The 12,805-nt window shown below is 42.1% G+C and overlaps 1 protein-coding gene across 1 annotated transcript; it reads right to left on the reverse strand.

The window, feature by feature from the left end:
- Positions 1-12,352: 12,352 nt before the first annotated feature.
- On the reverse strand, positions 12,353-12,805 carry LOC108576948 (histone-lysine N-methyltransferase SETMAR-like). The gene has a single exon (XM_017940023.1). It carries the CDS (start codon positions 12,803-12,805, stop codon positions 12,353-12,355), a length of 453 nt encoding a protein of 150 aa, XP_017795512.1.

Here is a 12,805-nt window from a genome sequence, read left to right on the forward strand (position 1 = left end):
GTTCAGAGTCACCCCAGCAACCCCCCATTTCCGGGTGTTCGACGAGTTACGGGACACCCTGTATAGAATAAAATTAAACTGTCAGGTGTACCAAATATATTTTTGGCGCCGAGTGGTGTACGTAAAATTCCAAAATCCCCAAATGGGGATCGTGGCAGCTAATGGGTTAATTGTAACAAAGTACGAATAGCTAAAAATGGAGCAGCGGAGGTACCGTATGTTACCGTGTTTAGGGCATATGTTTTTATGGGTTCGTTACACGAATTTCGCCACAAGATTTTTTTGTATTTGCGATCGTCAGGATGTACTAATATTTGGCGATACATTTTTTCAATGTCCGCGGTCAATACGTGATTATGAAATCTGAAGTGAAGTGAGAAGCGAGTATAAATTATCCTGTATGGTTGGACCCGTTAATAGTATATCGTTCAATGATGTCCCGTTCGATGTTTTCGCCGATGCATCGAAAACTACCCGAATTTTAGTCGTCAGACTCGATTGTTTTAGTACTGCGTGGTGGGGTAGATAGTAACCATCATCTGTGGCTATCGCCTTTACTTCAGACATATGGCCTAATCGAATGTATTCTTCAAGAAATTCTACATATTTAATTTTTAAATCTGGTTCCCTCGCTAGCCGTTGCTCTAACAATCGGGATCTTCGCAAAGCAACAGAGAATGATTCTCCTAGTTTTGGCGTGGTGTCCTTGAATGGTAGTTGGGTCGGTGTAGTGTTTAAAATGAAGTGTCTTTCTGCTTCGCGTTCTTCTTTAGATAAAATGGGGGTGTGAAGCGGTACCTCCCAAAATTTCGCGATTTGTTCATGAATAAATTCACGTGTTACATTGCATCGTACCGATTGTATTGCGTCAGGCTGGGGTGTCCTTCCGGCAAGCACCCAGCCGAGCTTGCTTTTTGCAGCGTAATTAAGTCATTTGCAAGTTTGACCTGACCTACGCATAGAAGTTGTAAAAATAGTTCCGCGCCTATTAAACCGTCTAGTGCCGACGGACGGTCAAACGTGGGATCTGCGAGTGCCAAATTTTGGGGAATTTTGAGTTCTCCCGTAGATATTATGCGCGATGGTAATACATCCGTGATGTGAGGAAGAATTAAAAATGTAATATGGAATTGCGATTTGTTAACGCGCGATTGAATTTTCGTTCTGATGGTATGCTTTATGTTGAAGTCTGCTGCACAGTATGAACGCCACCGCTGTTTCGTGTGCAGAAATTTCCATTTTAAAACAGTTCCTGCTTAGGTGTCCTTTTGATCCACATCTATTGCAACCCACACAATCTTTTCGTATGTGGTCTGTCTTGCCGCACGTATAACATCCAGAAAAACTATTCTTCCAATGCTCATCTTGATTGATTATTTTTCGGAAACAACGTATTTGACGACCTTTGTTTCATCAATAATACCACAGACATATCCTCGGAGCCATCCTGTTCTTGAGTCCTAACTTCCTCAGTCATCAATCGCGCCGTCACATTTTCGAGCGTTTTCTTCTTGTCTTCCACGGAATCCCAAGCACTGTGAAAGTGATTGAATCTCTTGGGTAATATTGACAATATGCGTGTCATGGAATCCGGAACTGCACCACCAAGGTTCTTCATTTTAGTCGATAATTGTTCAACTTTTGCTAGGTTATGACTGACACTTTCAGTAGAGTCCCATTTAAAATCAAAAAATTGTTTTTGCACTATTGACAAATTTTCGTCAGACTTGATGTCAAACTGCATTGAGTTTCTTCCACATTTCTCGTGCGCTTGTGCAACTTAAAAGTAAGTCAAGAGGTTTTTTCTCAACTGATGTCACGATCAACCTGCGAGCTGTTTTATCAGCCTTTAAAAACCTTTGTAGGTTGACTTGATAATTTGCTGAATTTTCAGCTGGACGCACTGGTTTTCCTTCACACACACTAAGCGTATCATCGTCTTCCTCTAGCAATGTACGTATAACGAAACACCACTGAAGCCAATTCTCATTATCACGGAGCTTTTCAATTTTTAAACTCGTCGATTCCATTTTCAACTTTGCACAATTCACTGCACCTTTTAATCCAATTATTTACACAGATCACTTATGATAACCTGGGCTCATAACCTGTTGAGGGGTTATATTAAATAAATGACTCGTGTGGAGTAAGGTAGGTAAATAATTATATTTTAGACGATGTTCACAAGACGGGCGCACAATTAGAACTGCCTACAAAACGTGGTGACAGTGTGCACATTTATACCTGGGGTGTTCGCAGGCATCCCCAAACCATATTTAGCGGACGTGTCATAAACGGTACCGTGAAGAAGAACTCGCTTCTTCCAATATTTTAGGATGTCGAGTTTTCCACGCAGTACACATAAAACATTTTGTTTCAACATTATTTATTAGTGTTTTAATGCTCTCTTCGTAAAATTGAGCGTCATCGGTGTCGAGGGTACTGAAAGCCCATTTCAATAGGTACAATGTTGCGTCTTGTACTTCGAACAAGCTGTATGTTCGAGAGTGGTGGCGCTGGATTGTCGCTGGTTCGCTGGTGAGATTTGGTTGCTGGTGTGATGTCGAAGTGATTGAATTCGAGTGTGCACGTATTTTTAATGTATTAAAAGAAAATACTTTATTTCTGACGAGTGGTAATTTGATGTGGTGTGTGAGCAACGTGAGTTACTTGTATATTCGTGGAAGCGCCCAAGCTGCTCTTGCCCATCCTGCACGCATTGCCCTAAAGTCATCTTCGTCTACTCGATCTTGTCGTCTTGGTCGTTGATCCCTTGCTTCACCTCTTCCTGGTTGATCAAGGTGCAGATGAATTATCTCCGCTTCCAAGCCTACTGCACCTGCTTGAGGTTCATTTCGATCCAAATCTGGAACTCGCTCTATAGGAGGAATGAAAACTTGATCGCTGATAATATGTATGTTGTTTCCCGCTGCCCTTCCCAGTGTTACGAATAATTCTGGAAAATTTTCCGTACGTCCAAACATGTCTTTTGAAACGTTAAAGATGTCTGTAGCAATCATTTTTAAAGTGGCCTCGCTTTGCGAGCACATTGCGCTTGCCTGTCCTTTGTATCCTACAAATGCCGCATCCTTGAACAATTCTTTCTTTATGTGAATACAAATGAATGTCAAGTCAGCATGTCTCAGTTGAACCGTGGATTTACTTATGAAAGCAAATGAATTCCTAATCAGCTCCATTGACATCTGTGCAACAGATCAGAAATTACATTCTGGGATCCCTTTTCCTATCAATAAATCAGTATTGAAGTAATGTAACTTTGTGACGACATCCGCCACTGTTGAGAGACTAGTTACGTTCATTGATGAGGCCTGCTCGATTATCCAGGCTAAAGGTAACGCCCCCTGGGCTGTTAAATGATTCCACCAAGTGGCGGTAAACGGATTCCCAATTCATGGTGGTTCTGGGATACATTAGAGAGAAGTGTCGACAGATTTGTTCGTTTATAAACGATTCCAAATCAAGACCATGAATGACAGCCTTATACTGGGCTCGTCTCCTTTGGATCCAGCCTAATTGCGTCTGTTGTAACTTCATCGTCTTTTCATTAAGTGTGATTTGCCCTAAGCACGACAGGTCCCAAAATACCTGAGCTCCTAGCAGACCGTCGAAGGTATGACATGCCGTTTAACAGGCCACGTCTCTTCCTGATAACTAATTTCTCGGTTAGCTGTTGGAGGATTTCGCGTTCTGTGTTGATTTCTAATAATTCAATTGAATAGAACGTTCGCAATGAAAGCTAGTATGACCTTTCCGAGTTGGATCTTGTAATGTTGAATTGCAAATATTAGGTCGTCCCATAAATTCGTGCCGCTTATTGTCTTGCTATTTAAATTAATGTATGAAATATACCTTTAAAGTTTATGAAAAAATGTAATCACCCTCTCGTTCCACAACCTCTTCCCATCTTTTTGGTAAAGACATTATACCGTCGCTATAAAATTTCTGTGGTTTTTCGTTAAAATACTTTTCAATGTTTGTTTTTATGCACTCGACATTATCAAATTTTTTTCCGGCTACAAAATGTTGCATTGACCGAAATAAGTGGTAATCCGATGGAGCAATATCTGGAGAATATGGTTGGTGTAATCAAATTTGCGTAACTTTTTTTGCACGTTTTGTGCCACATGTGGTCTTGCATTGTCGTGATGAAAAATCACATTGTTCCGATTCACGAGTTTTGGTCGTTTTACTCTTATTGCTTCTTTCAATTTATCCATCTGAGCACAGTATTTCTCTGAATTAATTGTTTGGTTGGCTGGAAGAAATTCAAAATACAAAATTCCTTGATAATCCCACCACACAGAGAGGAGAATTTTACGAGGGTGTAGACCTGGTTTCGCAACTCGTTGTGATGGATCTTCTCTCCTGGTCCATGTTCGTTTTCTTTGGGGATTGTCGTACGCAATCCACTTTTCATCCCCAGTCACTAAATGTTTCAAAACTGGTTCTTTTTCATTGCGTGCAAGCAAAGATATGCACGTTGTTACGCGATCACAACGGTTCCGTTCTGTGAGCTGGTGCGGCACCCATACATCCAGCTTTGTTATCATTCCCATTTTCTTTAAGTGTCTATGGACAGATGATTTGGGGATATTTAAAGTTGTAGACATCTCTTGAACCGATAAACTTCGCGTTTGATCCTCTAAATTACGAATTCTGTCTTCGTCTACGTCAGTTGGACGTCCAGAACGTGGTTGATCTTCGAAATCGATCAAACCATTTTCTGCACGTACGGGGTGATAAAGCACCTTTTCCGTAAACGGCACAAATATTGCTTGCGGCACCTGTTGCTATATTTCCTGTGCGAAACTCGTACAGCATAAGATGCCGAAAATGAATACGCGTCTCACTCATGGTTTTTCACTGTCTAAAAGACGCCCCGCCTAGCGAACCTCCGGCATCCCGATCTTCGAACGCACGCTGCTGCTAAGACTGGGCGAAGCTCCAAAATAAGGTGTAAGGCCTTCTTGCGGAGCGGGGTACCGGGTTGATTGGCGCAGCAACCGCAGGGGGGTGTTTTCGAACACGCGGGGTCTAGCAAACCTCCGGTATCCTTCGGAGGCACCTCCGGAGCTTCGAACGCACTACGCTGCGGTCAATCCTGGGCGAAGTTCCAAAATAAGGTGCAAGGCCTTCTTGCGGAGCGGGGTACCGGGTTGATTGGCGCAGCAACCGCAGGGGGGTGTTTTCGAACACCTGGGGTCTGGCAAACCTCCGGTATCCTGAGCCTCGAACGCTCGTTGTGTCCAGAACCGGACGAAGTTCCAAAATAAGGTGGAAGGCCTTCTTGCGGAACGGGGTACCGGGTTGATTGGCGCAGCAACCGGCTACTCTATAGGAGTGCCAAAAACCAAACTACCTTCTCCGCCTCCTTCCCTATCATCCCCTCACCCATCCTATCCACTACCTTTCTCTACATTCCTTCGCCTGTAACAGGGTCAGAGCGCAGTACGTGCGTGCACTGGTGAGTCCGCTTTCCCGTGGTTCCCTGTGGATGCGGTGGCAGTCGACGTCGGGGTATTTGCTCGGTTTGACTGACAACGTAACGAAAGGGCTCATCCGCTGAAAACGCTCAGCGGCGCGGCTGGATTTTTCCATTGTCCGTCTCGGGGCGGAGTCTAGCTAGTTGTATAGATTTTATTGCTGAACGGAGATATAAGACAAAAGTCTGAGGAACTCCAAAAGCCCTTCTCAGGGCGGCAAACACTACTTGTCTAAAAGACGAAATGCTTGCTGTTCACGAACTTTTTCTTTCGAATGCCTTCTCTAGACTGAACTTGATCATTAAACTCTTATCCCTTTAAACGCTTATCGCTCTGTGTTTATAGAACGCACCGCAGAAAGTATAAACGCATCCGCGGCACGAACTTATGGGACGACCTGATACCTTTCGTTTTAATGAGATAAGTGTTGATGATCCTGAATGCATTATTCAAATGAGTTTTATTGATATACGAAAGAAGTATAAGGTTTGAATTCGCAATTTGAGCTGTTCCTTTTTTGTTAAAGAAGATTCCCGCTTGACTCTTCAAAAGGGTGTTGAGAGAAAAAGTGACTACTCGCTAGGAGCGGGAGTAGGAGAAGGATTAAAATTGTCTGATTGATCTGAAAAATATGATTTGAGTAAATTAGTGTGATATCTAACCAATTTTCGGCCAATTTGGATTTCAGCAATTTGATTACGAAAGAGTCGATTGATTTTATAAGGTCCTTTGGCATTGTTTGTGAGTTTCTTGGATAATCCCGGCGAAGTCTGTTTATTTTCGATCGTAACGAAATCGTTGACCTTAAATTCGATTGGATTTAATTTTTTGTCATAAGATTTTTTTGATAAGATTTTCGCGTTCGATTTGGACCGATGTGTTAAGTTTAAATTTGAGTGATCGAGCATAGTCGTCATAGCTATAGTGAAATTTTGAGTCTTGTGTTATGGATGAAGGCAAGTAGGCCTTCTGCCCGAAAAGGAATTCGTACGGCGTGTAGTGGGTGGATTTATGAACGGCTGTATTATAGCTGAACATTGCAAAAGTAATGTAAGTGTCCCAGTCTGCTTGTTTCTTGTTTATGTAATATTTGAGGTGATCCTTTAGAGTGAGATGGGATCTTTCAAGGGCTCCGTTCGTTTGGGGGCGATAAGGTGTGGTTGAGATATGCCTTGTTTTAAAAATATTACTCACTTCTTTAACAAGATTTGACATAAAATCTGAGCCTTGGTCGGTCAGGAATGTCTGGGGAATACCGAAGTAAACGAAGATAAAAAGTAATTTTTCGATGATTGTTTGTGCTTCATAATTCCGTACTGCAAATGCAAATGAGTATTTTGTCAAATCGTCTTGTGCTATGACGATAAATCGGTTGCCCTGGTCAGTCTCGGGGTAGAGGACGTACTATGTCGATAGCTAATCTTTGAAAGGGTTTTTCTGCAGTAGTTGTAATCTCCATAGGTTGTTTCGTAGGTTTAAAATTTGTTTCATTTAGTTGACAAGAATGACATGTTTTAATATAATTTCTAATGTCACTTTTCATTGCAGACCAGTGATATCTCTCTTTGAATGTAGAATAAGTGCGGTTAAAGTCACAGTGTCCGGATAATTTACTATCGTGGCATTCTTTAAGAATGATTCGTATTTCATCGCGATCATTCGGTGTTGGGAAATGGGTTTTAAATAAATTGTTTTCAACTTTCGATATTGAGATATTTTATTTTCTACGCGATGGAAGTGACTTCTTTCTATTTCAAATGTCTTTAGAGGACTAACTCTACCGGGCGCGCAGAGCCGGTAACATGAGGCACCGATGACCTCATTTAATAGGGGTGCGTTATCTCCTTTCTCATATAAACAGATGAGAAACCGCATCTCCGTTCATCACGGAAAGAGATTAATTTTTGATTTGATTTATAACAAAAACCAACACGCCCCCTCAAAAATTAATCGGTATTAAATTAAACTTATAATGCACCATAACTTCGAAATGAATGTACGAAATGAAAAAGTTCAAACGCTATTCTATAGAGAAAAGTCAATATTTATATAGTGTGTAAAAAAATATTGCTCAAATTGCTAATTAATAACAATAAAACGCGAAAAATTGAGATAAGGTGCTACCATGCAAATATTCCGTAAAATATGTTCGTTATTCTACTGTAACTTACTTCTAAGACAAGATGAAATGCATCGAATATGAAGAATTGTTATTATATTTCATCCTTCTCTTCTTCAGATGACATTTCTTCGGTAAAATATTGGTTGAGGAAGTTGGCAGGTGAATGTGTGGACGTCTGATGTCGAGCAAACCCCAAGTACCATAATACTGTTGCAACGTGTGAACAACACCCCGCTACACGTTGGCCTATTTTGCACTCACAAATATGTCCAACAATAATATATAAACAAAATATTTCACAGAATTGATGCGCCGTGTATTTGCGGTAATGTATTGTCAAAGATGTTGCTACTTGGAATCACCTGCCAATATATATTAATATTGAATCTGCTACTAATTCTTTATTGATTTGAAATTGATATCGTGGAGATCAATAGCACTTTACCTCATTTCGATTGATTTGAATGATAAAAAATTCGTTGGAAAATTATTATAAATGCTAACCTTTTTGGCGAATTTTTGTGCAACTTGCAATGCACAGTGATTCCAAACATTTGGCCGGTAGTGAATGCCATCACTATGTCCAAGTGATAAAGTCGTAAATCATGTTCCACAGCCAGTGCCATTAATAACCTTATTGAGGTCATCCTTGTCACGGGAGCGAAGGTTTCATTGCAATCCTCGCTAAATGTTTGTGAAAAACCTCTCGCTACCATTCGACTAAAGTCCAAGTTCCATTTCGTCTTAACGCATCAAACTCTCTTTTCATGACCAGTTTCCACGTTTCAGCATTTGAACCATTTCTTGCTTCTCGAGGGTTGTCTGTAAAATAAGGTTCCCAATGATTTTTCACAATGAAAAACATGTTTATTGGCATTGAATAATACATTTTTGGAAAGCTTAGACGTTCCCCTATTTTTCGATATAATCGCCGTTGAGATCAATACATTTTTGCATGCGGTGTACCATCTTCTTCATGCCTGAATCGTAGAACTCTCCCGCCGCGCCGCGAAGGTAGCTTAAAACCTCTTCTTTTAGCTCCTCTCCGGTTCTGAAATGCGTCTCACCCAGGTGTTTCTTCAATTCAGGGAAGAGATGGTAGTCACTTGGGGCTATGTCTGGGCTGTATGGCGGGTGTGTGACAGTATCCCATCCAAATTTGTTGATGAGATCGGTTGTTACACGGGCGATGTGCGGACGAGCGTTGTCCTGATGAAAACGCATTCCCTTCGTGAGCATGCCTCTCCTTCTGTTTTGAATCGCGCGGCGAAGGTTCTTCAGCGTCACACAGTAGCGGTCCGCATTGATTGTTGTACCGGCAGGCATGAATTCGCACAACAATAACCCCTTCCTGTCCCAAAAGACGGACACATTTATTCGGCAACTATATCAAGCCTTGGATAACATCTGTTCTGAGTCGATTCCCAGGAAGAGAAATGTGGGTAAGGCTGTCCCATGGTGGACGCCCTGTCTTACAAGAATGCGGGAGACCGTTCGACGGTATAAAAGAGCTATGGCTAGGGCGAAACGAATGGGCCTAGACACGGCATTTGTGGAGAACAGGGACCAATATCGTAAACATCGAAACAAATACGTAAACGAGATTAAACGACAAAAGACTGCTTCTTGGAAGAAGTTTGTTTTTGAGGAGGGGAACCGGGAACCCTGGGGAGTTCTGCACAAACTGATTCGCAATAAATTCAAGAATATTAGTAACATAGGCACAATCAAGTTAAACAATGGAGATATGACAAATACATGGCAAGAATCTGTTGAAGCTCTATGCAGAAAATTCTCACCACCTGATTGTATAGTATCTGAAAATCAGATACATCATAACATTAGAGAACTGAATAACTTGTATATAAATCACAATTTAGAACCAGACATTTCAGTTCAGGAAATAAGTAAAGCCATAAAAAGAATGAAGTGCGGAAAGGCCCCGGGCACGGATGGATTCCCTCCCGAAATTATTAAACGTCTATGGAAGTTAAGACCGGAGATTCTGGTCTCGGCTTTTAATAGGTGTCTCCGAGACTCCGCATTGCCAACGCAATGGAAAATTGCCAATGTTTTGGTGATTTCTAAGAACTCGGAAGTTGACCTCCATCTAGTAAATTCTTTTAGACCCATAGCTCTACTGCAAGTAATAAGTAAAGTTTTTGAACGAGTAATAGTAGACAGAATTCAGTTAAATTATAATGAGGCAAACCTTGCCAGTAACAATCAATTTGGTTTCAAAAAAGGTATGGGCACTGAGGATGCCCTTCTAAAGCTTAAGAATGAAGTCGCAAACACATCAAAGAAATACGTACTGGCCATTTTTGTGGATATAGTTGGAGCCTTCGATTATATTTGGTGGCCCGCGATAATTGCTCGGCTCACAAAAGCGAATTGTAGTTCATCAATAATCAATTTAATTTTAAACTACTTTAAAAACCGGAAAATTCAAATAAGAAGAAACCACCAATGTTTCACGCACCAGGTCGAAAGAGGCTGCCCTCAAGGCTCTATTATAGGGCCGGCAGCATGGAACTGGTCCTTGGATCAGTTCCTAAATAATTTTTCATTGAACTTCAACCCAGAGAGTCTTCAGACTATTGCGTATGCCGACGACATAGTTTTTATAATAAAGGGTAATTCCAGGGCCGAACTGGAATGCCTTGGTAGCAGAGCCATCGACACATTCCAAGATTGGTGTGATCAAAATAAATTAACCATTTCGGACAAAAAGACAGTGGCTGTGCTACTTAAGGGGAAACTAGACACCCGACGACCACCAAGCATCAAAATAAACCAAAACACAATAAAAATGTCAGCACAACACAAATATTTAGGACTAATTATTGATTCACGAATGAATTTTATTACTCATGTAAAAAGGTTAAGGGAAAAACTAGTTAAATACATTATGTCGCTAAAGCGCTGTGCGAATGAAACCTGGGGTATAAAAAGGCCGATCTTAAATATTTTTTATAAGGCAGTCTGCCTACCAATTATTACGTACGGATCATTAATTTGGTACGACAAAGCCAGCTCATCTGGCGCTTTAAGGCATCTAAACTCGTTACAGCGCAGTATTTTAATTGTTTTAATAAAAGCTTGCCGCACTACATCTACTGCCGCAATGCAGACTGTGTCGGGTTGTCTTCCAATCGACCTAGTCATAATCCAATATGCACTAAAAAGAAGATTAAAAAGGAACCTAAATATAAGTTGCTGCACCTCAACTCCGCAGAAGAATCGGACGTGTCTTATGATACGAAATGTCTCCTCATAGAAAACGCCATAATGGACGAGTGGCAGAGAAGGTGGAGTAGCAATATACATGGACGTGACACATACCATTTCTTAAAGGATGTTACCTTCCACAAGGAAAGGCCGTGGTTCCAACCACCTAGATTAAGTGTATATATAATAACCGGTTACGGATTTATAAGACACTCGCTCCACAAACGAGGACTAATTGCAACTGAAACATGTCCTGCGTGCGGCGCAAATCCAGAAACAGTTGAACATATTATATTTCATTGTACAAAATACCAGCAATATAGATTTTCGCAAATAAATACCTCCGCAGCTAACTGGACAAAATTAATAAACACAAAAAGTGATTTCGTGCTATTTAATAATTTTATAAACAATATATATGCAGAGCGTAAGAAATATTTAGACACACAAACATTAATTACTGAAACTTCTATACCAACAAATTGAAATTACACAATGCAGCTTTTAACGTACACTTTATGAAAACTCAAGCATCGATTCTCAACACTTTCTCGGCTAAATTGGTACAAGATAAAGTATCTCAATTTTGCACGAACTAAATTTGGAAAAAGAAAAAGAGAATAGTGAAGAAAAGAAAAATCGAGACGCATAAAAAGGATAATGAGTACAAAGAAACCATGTAATATAAATAGTAAGATCAATAATTACCACGAGAGAACAGAAAGTAGCAGGCCTGCCTCCTCGCGGCTAGGGACGGGAACGCACGGTGCAAACCTTGCGGCTAAATGGCCTAATAGAAAAAATAGAATAGTTGGAATACAAAGCATGAACAAAGAATAACACTACTGTTGAAGAAAATAAATAACAACATAAGAACGACGCAGTGATGAGATGAAATCTCGCAAACTGCAAGACAGGTAGTGAACGAAATAAAAAAAAAAAAAATGTCCCAAAAGACGCCGCAGGGGGGTACCGAAGGGTACCTAGGGGCTTGGCGATCCCCCGATACCGGAGCTGGTTTACCATTACTGAGTGGGGTGAGGTTCCCTCCAATGGTAGTGGTGTTGGTGTCCACCCACGCACATCCCACGGATGATGTAGACGGTACCTCGGGCCGGCCGGCCTTACCAAGCCACGTCCGGGGCTGCGGCGGGCGTACCCGCCCTCCCCTGACCATCCGGGCTGGGCCAGCAGGGGTTTACGCCAGTGTGGCGCGGGCACCTGCGGCCACAGCGCCGGGGGCTGGCCGGGTGTGGTGTAGGTTTCGAGGGGGCAGTGGTTAGGCCGCATGCTGGTCAGGAGCCCTTTTTCTAGGCTCCGACGTGTGAGTTGCGAACAACTCCGGTACCAATCTGGAGAATTGGTAGAGTGTTGGAAAGTCGCTCCGCGCCACCCGTAGCGTGGGGATTCCTCCTCACAAGGACCCTGAACGGGTAGGCGGATGACCTGTACCCCTTGAGGGTCTAGTTGGACGACCGCGCTGATTGGGCGTATCTCAATCCCACGCCCCATGGGGGGCCGTGTGGGTAGGTCTAACGGTAGAGTACCACACGTAAAACAAACACCTGATAGTGTCCCAAAAGACGTTCGCCATAACTTTGCCGACAGACAGTGTTTGTTTGAACTTCCGCGGCTTCGGCGACTCTGGATGTTTCCACTGACGGGATTGTTGTTTCGTTTCCGGTGTTGTGTAGTGGACCCAGGTCTCGTCTCCAGTAACAATAGAGTCCAAGAAATCCTCGCCATCGGTTTCGTAGGCCTGAAGAAATTCGCGAGCCGCTTCAACACGTTGCCATTTGTGGTCTTCCGTAAGCATTCTCGAGACCCACCTTGCACAAACCTTGGCATATCCTAAATGGTCTGTCAAAATTGTGTCAATACAGGTCTTGCTGACATCAGGGATCATTTCGCAGAGCTCCCGAACCGTCACCCTTCGATCTTTCAGCAT

This window comes from Habropoda laboriosa, unplaced genomic scaffold (genome assembly GCF_001263275.1).
Source record: "Habropoda laboriosa isolate 0110345459 unplaced genomic scaffold, ASM126327v1 scaffold605, whole genome shotgun sequence".
NCBI classification, from domain to species: domain Eukaryota; kingdom Metazoa; phylum Arthropoda; class Insecta; order Hymenoptera; family Apidae; genus Habropoda; species Habropoda laboriosa.

Excerpts from the sequence above, each read along its gene's own strand:
- LOC108576948 (XM_017940023.1), bottom strand. The coding sequence starts at position 12,805 with ATGCTGAAAGATCGAAGGGTGACGGTTCGGGAGCTCTGCGAAATGATC.